The sequence below is a fragment of the Poecilia latipinna genome, unplaced genomic scaffold (genome assembly GCF_001443285.1).
Source record: "Poecilia latipinna isolate Pla-1442-1.1 unplaced genomic scaffold, P_latipinna-1.0 Scaffold32, whole genome shotgun sequence".
Lineage (NCBI taxonomy): Eukaryota > Metazoa > Chordata > Actinopteri > Cyprinodontiformes > Poeciliidae > Poecilia > Poecilia latipinna.
This window is the reverse complement of record NW_015112648.1, coordinates 339,027-355,842: the sequence shown is the minus strand read 5'-3', so window position 1 is coordinate 355,842 and position 16,816 is coordinate 339,027. Positions and strand designations below refer to the sequence as shown.

The following is a 16,816-nucleotide window of genomic DNA, read 5'->3' as shown; positions in this document are numbered from 1 at the left end:
CTTTGTGCTTTCATGTTTTTTTTATGTTGCAAATTTAGCAAAAATAAAGTTAATCTGAATGTTGAAAGATAGATAAACATCCAAACAATTGTGATTTAAGTATCTAAAACTAGATTTTCCAAACAAGTTAAAACCAGAAATTAAAATTCACTGAATAAAACATTTTTTTTCCTCACTGTTTGAAGTTAAATCAGACCAAATTAATTTTTGTTTTAGGTCAGTTGGAATTACCTAAATTATTTCTATTTGCTACATATATCACAATAATGACAGAATATGAGAAAGATTTATTCATGAAAGACTTTAAAATCAGAAGTTTAAATACAGTGATTATTAAACAATGAAGGAAAGTTATTTCATGGCTTTGGAAACTTCTGATAGTTTAACATTTGAGTTAAACACATTGCTTTCTTTTTTGATGAGAGGGTCAAAATAACTCAACAATTACCAGATAACTGAAGGTGCCGTGTTTATCTGTTTCAACAATTATGTTCAAGTATAGACGTAATGGAAATATCCAATCATACTGAAATACTTTTGGTGATTCTAACTGACCCAAACCTAGAAAGGTTTGGTCCAATTTAACTTCAGGAAGTGAGGGGGAAAAAAAATTATTTGAAAATGTATGTAAACTTCTGGTTTCAACTGTGGTTTGAATAAAATTCATCTTTATCTGATTCTGCAACAAAAAATGTAAACAAACCAAGGACTATAAAGATGCTGGTGTTGACATTGGTTAATGCTTTAAATTTTTTAAATTGTCTTCACAGGTTACATGGAGGTTGTAATTTCATCCTCTTTTTTTTTTCTCCAAGCATGACCATCGTGTGCAGATAAGGTGTGAGCTGCAAGATAAGAGTGGGTGTCACAAAGACTTAGAGCCTCAGTAAAATAAATAAAATGCACAATAACTAAAATCTACTCGTATATTTCATAAAAGAGCTACTTAACCTCATAATGGGCGAGAATGTCATACCAATTACATTTTTTTTTAAAGATTTCAAGTCATCGTAATGCTGAAATGCCCAATTCTTATTTAAAAACAAAAGACTGAAGTTGTTTTAAAGGCTAAAATTAATATTATTTTTAAGCAAAACCAGTTTAATTTATAACCATTTCAAAAACAAAGGCCCAAAGTGCTGAGCATTAAAACTGAAATGCAAGAGGAAGACATAAAATGTCTGATACTGATTAACATTTGTGAATGATCAACTTGTTCCATTTGGGGACAAATATTTAAAACATTACTCAGCTCGGAAAGAGAATGGTTCAGCATATTCCTCAAGTGAAAACATGTTTTGTTTCTGACCCAATTTCATCAGACGTGACTCATGTCAAGCAATTATAAGTCAGTAACACCCAACAGAAAATTATCACATTCCCACAAACATCTTAAACAACCGTTTCTGTTTTTACAATACTGGGTGCAATTCTCAACAATGGCAATTAAAACTTTGCATTTTTTTCATTTGTTTGTTGATTTATATATAAAAAAAATTGCAGGTCCCACTCGCATCTACATCTACGTTTTGTTTTTAATTGCTTTCCTGGAAATGCGCCTTGAACACACCTTTTTTTGTTCTTGGAGGTTTGCTGCGTTCCTCAGAGCCTCATGTTCACACAGAGCAGTCAAACCAGGTCAGATCTGGAGGAGCTTCTGCAACTTCCAAACAAACTCTCAGCTGAAATAAGATGATTAAAATAAAAGACACAAACAAATCCTGAGGAAAATATTCATGTCAGGAAAATCTTAGAGTTTTAGTTTGCTTATTTAAACTCAGAGTTGTGTTGAAACTAGTTACACTATTACATTTATTTTTTTGCAAAAAATTTAGTTTTATGATTATTTTTACTATGATGAACTTTTTACATGAGTAATTGTATTATGAAGTATCTCTACTCTTACTTGAGTAAAATTTCTGTATTTTTTTACCCACTAAATGAAAAACAAACATGTTTTAATCAAAAATTTACCAGACACAGATCCATACCTGCAGTTTTTGTTAAAGTTTTCTAAATTTTTTATTGAAAGAAGCTGATTTGGAAAAAGATTATTTCTCACTTTTTTCACTGGGACAGGCAGGAGGAATTAGGCTGGTATGAGCGGTTATGGTGACGACTGACTGACTCTCCTGTTAAGTGTAGTAAAAGTTACAGGAACAAGTTTAATACACACATATCTTGGTAAATCGTTTTCCTCACTGATTAAATGCTGGTGAAATGGAGTCTGCAGCTAAACTAGCTAAGCAAAAGGTTGAAGCTAAACTAAAAGGTTAATAATCACTCGTCTAATCGACTCTTGCAGAAAAACTAGACCACAAATTGACACATTTTTCTTTTGTCTTTCTTCCTAGTTCAGATAATTAAGGAAAGAAAATAAAAGAAAGACAAAGGACAGTTTCTAATCCAGTGTTTCCACAGGAGTTGCTTAGGCTCAAGGGATTACTAACCTTTTAGCGTAGGTAGCTTAGCTAAAGCCATATAGCTTATAAGTAGTTTAAAACGATCTTGTAGAAAAACTTGATTACAAACTGACACCTTTCTGTTTCTGTTTACTTTTCTTTAAAAAAACAACAACAACTCATCTTTAATATTTTTATTGGCAGCATAATTATAACCACTATCGTTTTTTGTGTTTTACTGAGCGCTGCTAAACACGGTCACCGTCCAGTTCGCTAAAGCAGGAACAAACCATTTCATACAGAAACGGGGGTGTTCTGTAAGTATGAACGCTTTGCTTTTTAGTCTGGGAGTTGTAACATTTAACTTTTATTGCCGAAAACATTTTAATACAACCCTATTATTCCTTTTTTATCGACAGCGGCCTCTTCTACCTAAATAAATGTTTCTCCTTTTTTAAGTCAGTCGTCCTTGGAATTGCCCTAACTTCCCGCCCCTTGATTATGAGGCGATGAAAATCTGTCAGTTGGCGCTATAAAATCTCTTTTGCGCACATTTATTAGCATCAGTGATCAGTGATCGCACCAAAGTCCAGGAGAACTTTAGACCGAAATCAGATTCAAAGGTCACTTTAGCGACACATTTCCTCTTTCCTCTTCTTTTGGTCATTGGGGGTTGGCACGTGAGAAAGTTTAGCAGCTGTTTTGCTGGGGCTCGTCACTGCGTCACGCAGCATCTCCGCGCTGATTGGTCCGCTCTTGTGCAACTGTGCAATAGTATAAAGTGTGCCGTATCTCCCCGCACAGCGGAGGGAACCTCTTCTGAGGGGGAAGGAGGAGAATAATAGAGCTTCGCTGGTTTTTTTCGGCACATTGAGTCGGAGATGCAGAGCTGCGCCAAGTCTTGGAGGGTCTTTGTGGCCAAGTCGGTGCATCCGAGCGCACCGTGCAGGCATCTGAGCGACAGGAGCCGCGTGGTTTGGAAACTTCAGAGCAGGATCCGGCTCCAGCGCAGCTCAGCGTCCCTAACAACAGCAGCAGCGGCAGCAGGAGCAGGAGCCCGGGGTCTGAGGACGTCTGCAGCCGCCTCCTCCAGGCAGATCGAGCGGATTTTACCCCGGCACGATGACTTTGCAGAGAGGCACATCGGTCCAGGTGAGAGGGAGAAGAGAGAAATGCTGGATGTTTTGGGACTCGAGGTAAGATTATCCATTTGATCATATTTATTGGGCTTTCATATTAATCGCATTAAGTTACACTCTTTATTTATTGCGCGCCTTTAATTCATTGAAATGCTTTTGTTCGCAGTCAGTCGCCCAGTTGATCGAAAACACAGTTCCATCCTCCATCCGCATTCAGCGCAATTTGAAGATGGATGACCCAATCTGTAAGTTTTGGTTTATTTCACAACATTTCCCCTTTGGATTTTAAATCTGTGAACATTTTCGAGTTTCTTACAGGCAGAAAATGGTAGTTTTCTTTGTCTCAGTCAGCAGTAGTTACTGTGCACGGCTCAGTCTCCCCTCATCCAATGAAGCCAAGTGAGTGGCTGAAATGTAGGTTGCACCTCTATTGTGTGTTAAGTCTTCCTTTGAACATATTAGGAGTTGTTTTTGCGAAACTCGGCGAGCAGCACCAATCTCCTGATGGGAAGCCGATGCTCATAGGATGGCAACTGGAGTGTAAAGTTTAGCTCTGAGCTCCGGTCCCAAGTCCAGTTTAATCTGGTTGCAGCGTTCACATTACATCACAGCCGAGGGGGTTCCTAATAAGGTGACTTCAGTGTGATCTGCTTCACAGACTGACCTCGATGTTTTCTCTCCTCTTCTGCTCCGTGTTTCTGCGTCAGGATGCAGCTTATTTCCAAAAGTTTGTTTTGTAAGGAAGTGAAACATTATGAGAAGCCCAACATTTTGTCCATTATCTTTTTAAAATGATGAGGAAATTAATGAGAGCTTGTTTTTATACACAAATGTAACCAAATCATCTGCCATTGAGTTCTGATCAAAACAACTTTAATGGCATAAAGTTATACATAGAATTGGAAAATAAGGTTAAAAACTATCCATGACAAATAAAATACTTAAATTAACATGCGAAGAAGTCTTGAGCAGAAAAAATATTGAGTTAATTTGCCAATTCATACATACTTATTGTTCCCCAAAAGAAATTAAATGTTCTAAGTCTTATTAGAGCTTAAAGAGGCCAAGAGTTGCCAAACATGCTGGTGGCAGCAACATGCTGTGGGAATTTCTCAGAATAAATTACATGCACAAAAAGCGATAAATCACAAATATTCAATACTGTCAACTTCCTAAAATAATGACCCAAATAATTTTTTGTCCAAAATTTTTAAATTCTCTTACAGGAATAAGTAGGTAGTGTTTTTTTAAAATAATTTTTTAAAGTGTTAATTTGTTTACTTGTCACATTTTTTTAATTATATGTGATTAGAGTTTTGATTTTAGTGACAGGAAGGTTTTCTTTGGTTTGTTTGGCAACACTGCTTATAAATACTACAGTTTCTTTTTTTTATTGTATCATGACTTTTTATTTCGTATTTGACAAAAAAACTGTTTAAATGCTTTAATTTAAAAAACATAAAAATATTTTTATTCTGATTCTGCTTAAAAACCATAAAAAATATTATATTTATTGATAATGTTTTTTGTCTTATTATTTTGATGTGTAGCGAAAGCACCATCACTATTTAATGTAGTCCTAATTTTTAATTGCTTATTGCACTGAATATTATTCTTTATTGCTGTTCTCTTTTTCACAGACAGTCTGTGGTTTTTGGATGGAAATATTTTTATACGTCTTAATTTATCTTCCATGTAAGCAGACATAAAGTGCAGCAGTGTTCTTTTAGCCAGCTGATCAGGAGGAGTGCACAGAAACAGGTGGGGGAGGGGGTAACGTTTACAGCCTAGAACATTTTCTCTGGCATGTCGTTTAAAAGTACTTTCAGTTTTAGGAACAATATAATAAAACATTTTTACTGTTCCGGAAAAATGATTTTTCTTTCATATATTATTTATAGATTTATTTATTTTTACAAATCTGACTCATTTGTGGCATAGCTATACCTTGGGTTGGAAAAATGCAGAAAAAACATTTTCTATTAAAGATTTACTAGGTGTGAATTAATTGGTCACAAACTCTAAAATATCAAACTTCAGCAACGCCCACCTCCGAGTAGTCTCTGTTATGTTTTAGTAAGTTTACAGATGTTGCTAAAACAGAATTTTATTTGGATTTTTAAAATTTATTTTTAGTGACCCAGTCAACCCATCTTGACTGTCGGGTTTCATAACGCAGCAAACCAAGCTGAAGGAGAAAACTGGAGGCTGTGCCGGTTTTTCTGCTTGTTCAGCTTTCAAGGGCTTTGCTCTGCAAATCCAGCTACGGATTCTCTGTGCAACAATAGCCCTCCTGGACGCTCCTGAATCAGGCTTTTTATTATGCCCTGCAAAACTCTGGAAGCATTGGAAAGCAGTTTGACAAAATGAGCATCCACTTATTAAAAAAATATACAAATGTCTCATTCTAGTTTGGATGTAAATCTGCAGAGCTTAATGTGAACTGCCTTTTTTTTCTTAAATAAAAGCTGTAAATATCCAGTTGTCCACCACAGAGGAGTAGTTTCTTGCATTTCTTTTCTGAAAAACAGGAGTAGTCCGGGCTTTTGGAGCAGTTGGGCGGTATTGTCCATTTCCTTGTAGTTGCTAGGCAGATGGGAAGGCTGGAGGAATCCGAGGCGGGTCGTTCACTCGCAGAAACTTCCCGACGATGTCTCAGAAAAAAGGAAAGCAAAACTGGGAAAGAAGCCACAGGTGTCATCTGTTAGTGGATGATTGATTGCTGCATGTAGATGTGGATAAATAAAACACCAGCAGATGGTTCCCTGTTATTTTAGAAAGTGATGATGAGAACTATTTGTTGCTACTTTTTCAAGTAACTGTATGGCTGTGAATTTATGACGGAGTGACTACAGCCTCACAAAAACAAATAATTCACCTGAAAATCATTTATGTAGGACACACAAAAAAGTGCGATTTATTGTTTAATGTTGTAAAGTGTCTTTGGGTGTCTTTAAAGGCGCTGACAAATAAAATGCATTATTATAAGACTTCACATTACCTGGATTTAATCATGTTTTCAAATTTACTGATATTTCTCATTGTACAAACTGTATAATAAACCTATTTTTGGAAGTTATTAAATTTTTTTTCCTTCAAACATCATTGATTTGAATTTATTTTGACAATGATGAATCTAAATTCTTATCTGGATAAGAATGTCTTATTTTTTATTACTGGAAAAAAAATATTGCTTGAAGTACAGAGTATGTCTGTAGAGATGAGTTCTTGAACAAACAATTGACTCATTTCATGGATTTTACATTGATTTTAGGTCTGTGCTTTGACTAGGCCTTTTACGTTTAGCATTGGTTTGGAGGCCAAAAATATCCAGCTATGGGTTCCTCTGATTAAAGCGCCTTATTCCACATGTTGGCCAAAAGGTTTTGGTCTTGTATAAACTTAGACTTAGTTACTACCCAACTCTGACACCAAGTAAGTAAGAGTATAAATACTTCATAATAAAATTACAAGTAAAAGTAAAACGTACAGTGTAGCAAAAATACTCGTAAATGTAACTAGTTACTACCTAACTCTGGTTTTAAGGTTAATGAGTAATAAAATGTAATATTGTAAATTCAGTGCTTCTGTATAAAACCAACAGATGTATATTTTTTATAGAAAACTATGCCCTCATTTGCTGTGCTGTGTGACATGCATATGATATTTGGCAGAAGATGTGCAACCACTATTTTTATTTTATTTTTTTTAGGTGAAAATGAGGTTCTGGAGGCTTTGCAGAAGATTGCGTCAAAGAACAAAGTTTGGAGGTCCTACATCGGTATGGGTTACTACAACTGCTCGGTGCCGCCGCCCATCCAGCGTAATCTCCTGGAGAACGCCGGCTGGTGAGTGTCCTCAGACGACCAGAGAAACCTCAAGGATGGTCCGTGAGGCGGGTGTCTTGTGATCACAAATATCTAATTGGTTTAAGTTTGGGTTACTTGCCTGAAGTTTAATCGTTGTGCATAACGTGCCTTCAATCTGAGGACTTGTGATTTGCCTCATGTTGAAGCAGGTGATGTACTTCTGTCCATCTTTCTGCTTGACAAGATTCTCATGCGGCCAAATCTGAGCCAGCACAATGCATTCCTCTGGCCGTCCCGCTCCCTTGATTAACAGCAACTTTGGCCTATTGTCCTTGTGTCCGAACTCGTTCACTTGATTCACAGCCGGTCTTTGTCCTCAGGGTGACTCAGTACACGCCTTACCAGCCGGAGGTCTCTCAGGGCCGCCTGGAGTCCCTTCTCAATTATCAGACGATGATTTGTGACATCACAGGCATGCCTGTCGCCAACGCTTCCCTGCTGGATGAGGGGACGGCGGCTGCAGAGGCCATGCAGCTCTGCAACAGGTAGACAAACTCCAGCCTGTAGGAAAACTTAAAAATACTCAGAATACAAAGTTTTATGAGTTGCTTAAAAAGTTAATAAATAAAGATGTAGCTTTGGTTATGAACATTTCAGTTGGTTGGTTTTGTTTCCCACAGACAGAACAAAAGACGAACGTTCTACATTGACCCGCGCTGCCATCCTCAGACCATTGCAGTGGTGCAGACCAGAGCCAAGTATGTCCTGTAAACCTTTATTTACTCGTTTGAAAACAGCTAAGTACAATCAATTAGAAAAGAAACTTTAATTATACAATCACAATTGGTGATGGTTTTTATGTTGTAAAGTTCTTTGAACTGCTTTGTTGCCCAAATGTGCTACACAAATAAAATTAAACTTGACACATGTCAGGAGTCTTAAACATTAGATCTACCTCAGAGGTGTTCAACATCAGACCCGGGGGCCATTTGTGGCCCTTGGATGAATTTTGTGCGACTGTAATTCAAGAATGGCACAAAAGTGGCCTTCCAAAATTATTTGTGTCTTTTTTTTTTTTTTTTTAATATATCTTCTCAAACTGAAAATGTAAATAATTTTTCTTTAGTTACTTTTTTTTTGCTTTAATTTTTATCTCATAAAACATTTTGCTAGTTTTTACTGAAAAACAGACTTGGGCACACCCATCCATTACATTTGGCTAAAAACAGCAACATTTGTAGGATAAAATTCTTATTTTTGTTACTGGGAATAAGCTAAAAACATTTTATAGAGTTGAGCCCAAGCACTACATGTTTTATTTACTGTTGTGCAAGTAAAAGAGAGATAATTCACAATAATATTTATTGGTTTTAAATTGGAGGGAAGAAGAAAACGTTGGCCACTGAATGCTTACCACTTGGGTATTTTGTGCAAAAGGTTTGGACACCAATAATCTACCTCAAGCTTTCTCTGTTTGCAGCTATATTGGAGTGAAAACTGTTCTGAAGCTGCCTCATGAGATGGACTTCAGTGGGAAGGATGTGAGCGGTGTGCTCTTCCAGTATCCAGACACTGATGGCAGGGTGGAGGACTTCACCGCCCTCGTGGACAGAGCTCACAAGGGAGGGGTGAGGGCGCTTTAATCTCATAAAACACCACAGGTTTATCCTGTGATAAGAGTCTGGGGACTGGTTGCAAAGAGAAACCTTTGGTTTGCTTCTTCTTGTCAGTGTAAAAGTGTCTAAATTGACTGGTTTTAAACAGAATAATGATGTTTTTTGTTGATGACACACATGTATACTTTAAAGGGTATTTATGTTGTGACTACTAGCTGTGTTTGGGTCACAGATATGCAGTTTGGAGTTGAACTGAAATGTCTTTAATATCTTGATTAGTTTGGAAAGAGAATATAGTACAAATTGTGTGTTTCTGGACTGTATTCCTTATTTTGTTTTACTAAGACGTTTCTGTTGTCATAATTTGATGTTAGATGGGATGCTTGTGGCACACTGGGAAGAAACGTCTTGCAATCTGAAAATTGTTTATATCAACTTTCTCACCTTTTACAAGTGGATGTACCTTTGGGCACTCAACACCTGGTTACCTACCATTCTGGATGTATGTACGCTATGAATGTGACTCTAGTGTAAAAATCCTTTTGAACCCATTTATCACTTAAATTCATAGTGAGGTTTTGTTTGAAATGGACTACAGAAGCAGTGGGGAATTTCTCAAATTAAATCTGTGAAAGTTTTGACTTCCAGGTTGAAAAAAATCTCCACTGGAACTCTCTTGGCTCGACCCCTACAGACAAAAGAGTTTTTATTTTGCTCAACAATGGCTCTGTCTGAATCCATGTGGTGTTTTGTTTTTTTCCTCAGGCCATGGCTTGCTGTGCCACTGACCTGCTTGCCCTCTGCGTTCTCCGCCCCCCTGGAGAGTTCGGAGTGGACATTGCACTGGGTAGCTCCCAGAGGTTTGGGGTCCCACTCTGCTACGGCGGCCCACACGCCGCCTTCTTCGCCGTTAAGGACAACCTGGTCCGAATGATGCCTGGCAGAATGGTTGGAGTCACCAGGTGAGAACCAACCTTGATTTTTAAATTGGCTTTTAAAAGACGTCTGGTTTTAATTTAACATAAAAAAAAAATTAAAAAAAATTCAGGGATGCAGCAGGGAAGGAAGTGTATCGTCTTGCACTGCAGACCAGAGAGCAACACATCCGCAGAGACAAGGCAACCAGCAACATTTGCACCGCACAAGTATGACCACGCTCACTTTGTTCAACCTTGCTTACAATTTTTTACACAAAGGTTAACATTTTTGTATTTTGCTTGCAAATAATCTCTATTTCTTGAAGGCTCTGCTTGCCAACATGGCAGCCATGTATGCCCTGTATCAGGGCCCACAAGGACTTAAACACATTGCTGAGAGGACACACAGTGCTGCTCTGATCCTTGCTGAAGGTAATTTCTCACTGCAGTGGTTTAGTTATGCTGTGAAAATTGATTAGACACTATGAGAAAACATTAACATTTTAGTTTATTTTAGTGAGTTTGTGACCATTTTGTTGTGAATCCAAGTTTCTGTGTTTCACCATAAAGATTTTCCAAGTTCCTATTGAGTTTTTTATTGGAGGGTAAACCATTAAAGTGTTTTGGTATAAAATTTTTTTTCAAAGATTCGGTTGATGCAGCTGTGAAGTGATAATGCAGTTTTGTAATAAAGAATAAAAGCTTAATCAGATCAGTCAGTGAGATCTGTTTACTTCATAATGAAACTGGAGTTTATTTGATAGTCGAAGCCCAACATTCATTTTAAAAACAGACTTTGAGACAGTATTTTGGGCTCATATCACATTTTATTTGGATTCTTATGATTACTGATGTCCTGGTTTGTTGAATTTTTGCTACGTTGGGATAAACAAGTTGTTCACGATGAAGCATCTCAAATTCAGGCTGTGTGATCACTTCTCACCTATTTGGGCTTTTCAATCAATTTTGTTTCTTCAAAAATACAGGAGTTTAAATCCTAAGCCAACTCACAATCTGTCCAAACTTATAACAACTATAGTTTTAGGAAATACAGAATTTTCCAAATATTGCCATGGTGATGGAGATTTTAAAACCATCTTGCTATTGGAGTTGGACTCTCAATTTTCCATTAATCAGTCAATCCATCAATACCTGCTTGTCCAGGGTTATGGGTAAGTTGGTGTCCAGCTCAACGTCATTGGAAAAGGAAATATTTTTATCTTTTGGCACTGCTTGACTGACTAAAGGATGTGATTTAATTGTGTGATCCACTTTTACTCAGAAGTTGAAATAAACAACTTTATATGGATGGAAGAAATTAATAGTCAGAATTCAAAGTGGGAATAATTTGAGATTTGACACCAACCGTATATATCCGACTGGCATATTAAACAAAGAAAAATGGACTATTTGCTCTTCTGTAGCATTTTATCTAATTACATTAACATGTGGTACTGAACAGCCATGTGAAAGTGAAACATGCAGAAACACTTTTGGTACTACGTATTGAACACAATAATTCGTAAATCCCACCGGTTTTGAACTTCAAGCGCCTGAAAAACGATTTTTCCTGGTTCACCCTCATCAGCATCTGTTCTTGCTGGGAGCTTTTGACGTTTTTTTCCCTTGTTTTGTCTTTTAGCGTTGCTTCTGATAAAATGAAGGTCAATGTTCTTGTGTAATGCATCCTTTGGCTACTTGTGCTCATTCATTCAACAGCAGAGTTAAGTTGTTAATTTTTCTTTAACTCCGCTGGGCTCACCTTTGCCTTGAAATTTGATACTTGGAGTTTGTAAATGTTACAGAAAAGTTTGCTGCAAGGCATGAAACCAGTAGGATTTGTTTGTTTCTGTGGCTCTAATCTCCAGGGATGGAGGTGAGAGCTGATTGATTGATTTATTTATTTTTCTGGTCTTTGCCTTTGTCTCGGTTTGAAACTCTAATTCATCCAACCAGCTCAGAAAAAATATGTTTTTGTTGCTAATGACCACAGAAACTTGTTGCATGTGAATGTTTACAACACCAGACAGCATTTGGTCCTTTGCTTTAAAGATGACCTATTTTCCTTCTTGAACAAGTTAGAATAGGTCCATCCATCTATACAAGGCATGTTCATCACAGTTTTTGCACAAAATCATTCTTGGATAATAAAATTTTAATCTGCTCAATTCTGCCTGTTCTGAACTGGTTTCATAATGAGATGTCTTAGGGCCTCTTGTCACTTTAAATCCAAATAAGCTGCTGCTGGCCACGCCCCCAAACTCAATGTTTACACTCGCACACAGAAATGGACGCAAACAGCCATTTTTAAAATGGCCTTATACAACTCTACATCTTTGAAAAGCAGAAGTAGAGCCTCCTGCACAACCAACAAGAATAAAGAAAGTGGTTTTTGAATGGAAAATCAACTACAAAACGCAGCCATTTCACAGCCCATACAATGCTAAAACCAGCTGACCAAATGTTCTGGAGCTCAGCTTGGGTTGCTAGGTAACGGGCTTCGCTACGGTTGCTAGGTGAGGGACAGCGATTAATGATTTGTGATATTACATTCAAAAGGTTTTTGAAACGGGGAATTTTTCAGACACAAAAAAGTGGCTTTTGGTTGTTTTGTATGCATTTTTGCAAAAACGCATACAAAATGTGAATTTTGTACAACATGTCCCCTCTTTTAAAAGAGCGCATGTATGTTCACTTTCTGAGCAAACACCTGCAACCTGACCACAGAAAATTATTATAATTGCTTTTTAAAAACATAAAGAATCTTAAAGGGAAAGAAAAAAAACACAGGACAACCTGTAAATTTTGTCCACTGCCAGGATTAACCACATGCGAAGTGAGTGAGACGACATCTAGTTTTACTACATCTACACGGGATACAAGGAAAAGTAAGTTACAGTGCCAAAGATATACACAACACCCAGTTTTAACACTTGGCAGTTAAAAAAAAAAAAAAGAAAAAGTTAAATGGATGCAAAACCTGCCTGGTAAAAAACGGCAACAGTATTGCAACACTGTCTCAGCCACACAAGCAACATTTTAAAATTAAGGTGCAAACTCTGCTCTTTCCATTGGTATCAGCATCACCGCTCTATGTGCAAAACTCACCGAACCAGCATCTGATGAAAACAAAAAAATAAGGCTCATTTCATCAAAAGCATAAATTCAGTTTTACCGTCGATGTTTTATGATATTGATCTGAGGTTCTAAACATTCAGCATTTGTCTTTGCACTAGAGAGAGCGGTCTTGGAAGAACCGGTCTTGACTCTTTCTGTTAACCTCTAACAAAAGACACAATTTGTCCATCTATTCTATATATGAAAGAATATAGTCACAAATATCCTGTACAATGTGTGCAGCATATATAAAAAAATACAAACTATCAAAAAGTTAATTCACACAACTTTTTTTTAAGTTCAGCCATATTGAGTCTGAACTTAGGATTGGTTTACGGCTGGACAATATGACTGAAAAACGTATCATGACAGAAGCATTTTATAACGGCCAGTATAGATAATTGTTTAGTTTTTTTTTTTTGTTTTGTTTTGTTTTGAAATATGTGAAATACTACCAAACTGGTAATGTGGCCTTTCCTGTTTTATCTACAATTTTCACTCCATGGCGTTGTCTATTTTTTTAGACAGTGGCAAGTTACCCAGCAGGTTGTTGCTAGGTAACACAGAGTGAGTGAGTCAGTTGATTCCACCAGCTTTGCTTAGCTAGCTGTGAGAGGTTGAGCAGCTAATGCCTTTCCTCTACATCTCCCAGAATGCCGTGCGGTTCTGGATCGGAGTTCAGTGAATATTCTACATATTAAATATTCTATTGAATGTATTATCTATTGATATTGATAAATATATATACTGTTATTGATTTATTGTCTAGCCCAAGTAAGATTCAGATTTTCCAATTCAGAATTACAACTTCTGGGGCGTTTTTTACATTTTGGAACTCATCAGCTGCCATTTTGGTAGTTCTTTTTTTTTCCCCCTTTAAAGCTACTGAGTGGGGAGCATCTATATGAGAATTAAACTAAGCTCTTCTTCTCTCTGTTTCAGGTCTGAAGAGAGCGGGCCATCGGCTGCACAGCGACATGTTTTTTGATACCCTGAAGGTAAACTGTAGCGTGGCTGCCAAAGACATCCTGGAGAGAGCCGTGCAGAGGCAGATAAACCTGCGCGTTTACTCCGAGGGAGTGGTGAGTGCCCACGTGTTTTTGTTTTTTGTTTTTTTCTAAAAGCACAGAGGCAATGAGGTTTAGCGGGAACAATCGTTTAGTCACTGAGGGGGGACGAAGTTGAATACCAAACACATTAGAAGTCAGAAAAAGGTTCTGGTTTCAACTTGCTCCTAGGATTTGATGTTATAAAACGAATGGAGGAAATTACAGTTGACATGACATCATCATGCTTGTAAAAGGCAGTTTAGTCTGAGGGTGGACTGTAATAATGCTACTGGAATGTACAAAAAAGTGAGATAATTTGTTTCCTTCAATCAGTCAAAATTGCAATTGTTGAATGAAAACGGCAACAAAGAACCTATACATTTACAACTGTTGCTCATCTGAATATGCAAATGCATGAAAACCAAACATGTCGGCTTGCAAGGAAATGAATAAACACATAAGTCATTTGGATAGAAGGCGGTAAACCAGAAAAACTCCTAATGCACCGTCTACATGAAGTGGTGTTGAGTTTGTATGAGATGTGCAAAGAGAGTTGGATGTAGTATAATTTTACAGCTTTGGAGTTTTTATGAGACGGTGTAAAATAATGTCCTACTTTAATGTGTGTAACGTTTGAGCTTTTTTTTGTATTTTGATTAAATTTTTCACCTCTGACAACAGCTGGGTGTCTCTTTGGATGAAACGGTGACTGAAAGGGACTTGGATGACTTGCTCTGGGTCTTTGGTTGTGAATCTTCAGCTGTACGTTAAACTTAAAATTTTATTTTTCTTCCATTCTATAGTGATATGTGTTTATAATCCCATCTCCTTACAAAATACACTTAAAGTTGAACACATTGTGATTTTAATGTGATTTTTAAAATTTATTTTAGTTTTTTATGCAATTTGCAGGAATTGATTGCTGAAAAGATGGGCGAGAGAGTGAAGGGAATCATGGGAAGTCCTTTTAAGAGGACGAGCAAGTTCCTCACTCACCAAGTTTTCAACAGGTTGGACATCAGTTCGCTCGTTGCTTCCAGAAATATTCACGCCCCCTGAACCTTTTCACATTATGACCCTTTGCAAGCACAAACTTTAATGTTTTTTGTTGGGATTTTATGTGACAGAACAACATAAGTGAAAGGAGGATGATGCATACAGTGAAAAAACATAGTGTTAAATATTTTTGTCTAGAATCTAGTGAAAATATCTTGGTACATGTCAAAAAAGACTAGGATAACTTACAAGTAACTTTTCAGCAAGAAGCAAGAAGTTGTTTTAAGTCAATAATTCCCTAATATTTATGGAATAGGTACCGGTTCCACAGGCCGATTATTTCACTTGTAACATGGGGAAAATGCCGTGTCATAAGTGAAAAAAATCTCGCCGCGCGTCTCTGACAACAGCTGGGTGTCTCTTTGAATGACACAGTGACTGATATAGTATAACAGTGACTAAGATGTAGTGTAATTTTACAGCTTTGCTGCTTTTATGAGACGCTGTAAACTAACTTCCTACCTTAATGTGTATATAGTTTGCATTTTTTTTGTATTTTGTTGTTTATGTTTTAATTTATCATCTGGGTGTCTCTAGCTGAAACGGTGACTTAATTATTGACTTAAAACAAACTCCTATTTCTTGCTAAAAGTAAGTTTATTTTTTTCATATTTCAAGTGTACTAAGATATTTGCACTAGAAACTAGGCCAAAAATATTTTATAAATTTTTGTTTTTTTGTAGTATGGTTTTTAAGTTTTTCACCAAAAAAAAAAAAAAATGGGGGGTTCATGTATAGTTATGACTTTTGATACTCCTAAATAAAATCCGGTGCAAACACATTTCTTTCATAAGTTCCTGAAATAATAACCTGAGTTCATCTATAATATTGGCTCTCTATAAATCCAGTTGTTGTGCTGTATAAAATACCAATAACATAAACTGAAGTCTGGTTATAAAATGACAAAATGAAAAATTTAAGGCATGCGAGTACCTTTGCAAAATGTGATCACTGGTTTTTTTGGTTCTTCTCTTACTTTTCCAACATTTTCATCTTTTCTTCAAGCACCTCTGATGTTAAAGCCATTTAAATAAAAGTGTTAGTGGCATATTTTCATAGAAAAATTTCTGGAGTTTATATTTTCAAAGGAAGAAGTGAGCTGAAGCTAAGTCCCTGTGAAGTAGATTTAGTACGGTGCTCTGAGTTAAAGGGATTTCTGCCACTCTGTGGTTGTAACGAAACGGCTGATCAAATGCTGCTCCTGCATGTCTCCCCTGGTTTCTAAAACTGGACCATATAATCTTTATTGGAGCCATAAAGTCCAAGTCCGTTTATTTTTCTACATAGTCACTGAGATATGAGGATAAGTGCTTCGTCATCCATCTCCATGAAGACTGTTGGGTTTAGTGCAGCTGAATTTTGACTGACCTAATTTCCTTGACATATTTGTGTTTTCCATTTATTTATTCAGCTATCACTCTGAGACAAATATAGTTCGATACATGAAGCGGCTGGAAAACAAAGACATTTCCTTGGTGCACAGCATGATACCACTTGTAAGTCTGAAAACTTATTTATGCTTAGATATAAGTACATTAAATATATTTTCTAATGGTGGATTAAAGGCTTTGTTGTCTTTAGGGCTCCTGCACTATGAAGCTCAACAGTTCGTCTGAACTCATGGTGAGTTCGCTTTATCCCAGTGGCATAAGTTTACATGGAAAATGTAGAAAAATACAGCTTTTAATTTAAGTGTATTAATTCTGGGGGG

At 36.8% G+C, this 16,816-nt stretch overlaps 1 protein-coding gene across 2 annotated transcripts in view; it reads left to right on the top strand.

Moving 5' to 3' along the window:
- Positions 1-3,178: 3,178 nt before the first annotated feature.
- gldc (glycine dehydrogenase (decarboxylating)) overlaps positions 3,179-16,816 on the top strand; it is a 32,209-nt gene continuing 18,571 nt past the window's right edge. Inside the window, exons 1-15 of one of the 2 annotated variants that reach the window (XM_015041753.1) lie at positions 3,179-3,598; positions 3,708-3,786; positions 7,254-7,389; positions 7,731-7,895; positions 8,031-8,108; positions 8,831-8,978; positions 9,732-9,928; positions 10,015-10,111; positions 10,210-10,315; positions 12,703-12,771; positions 13,943-14,082; positions 14,731-14,811; positions 14,962-15,059; positions 16,517-16,601; positions 16,687-16,728. In XM_015041753.1, the coding sequence (XP_014897239.1) occupies positions 3,284-3,598; positions 3,708-3,786; positions 7,254-7,389; positions 7,731-7,895; positions 8,031-8,108; positions 8,831-8,978; positions 9,732-9,928; positions 10,015-10,111; positions 10,210-10,315; positions 12,703-12,771; positions 13,943-14,082; positions 14,731-14,811; positions 14,962-15,059; positions 16,517-16,601; positions 16,687-16,728 (1,836 nt within the window). In that variant the 5' untranslated portion in view covers positions 3,179-3,283. The remainder of the gene's footprint in view (positions 3,599-3,707; positions 3,787-7,253; positions 7,390-7,730; positions 7,896-8,030; positions 8,109-8,830; positions 8,979-9,731; positions 9,929-10,014; positions 10,112-10,209; positions 10,316-12,702; positions 12,772-13,942; positions 14,083-14,730; positions 14,812-14,961; positions 15,060-16,516; positions 16,602-16,686; positions 16,729-16,816) is intronic. The other variant, XM_015041758.1, reaches the window with a different exon arrangement.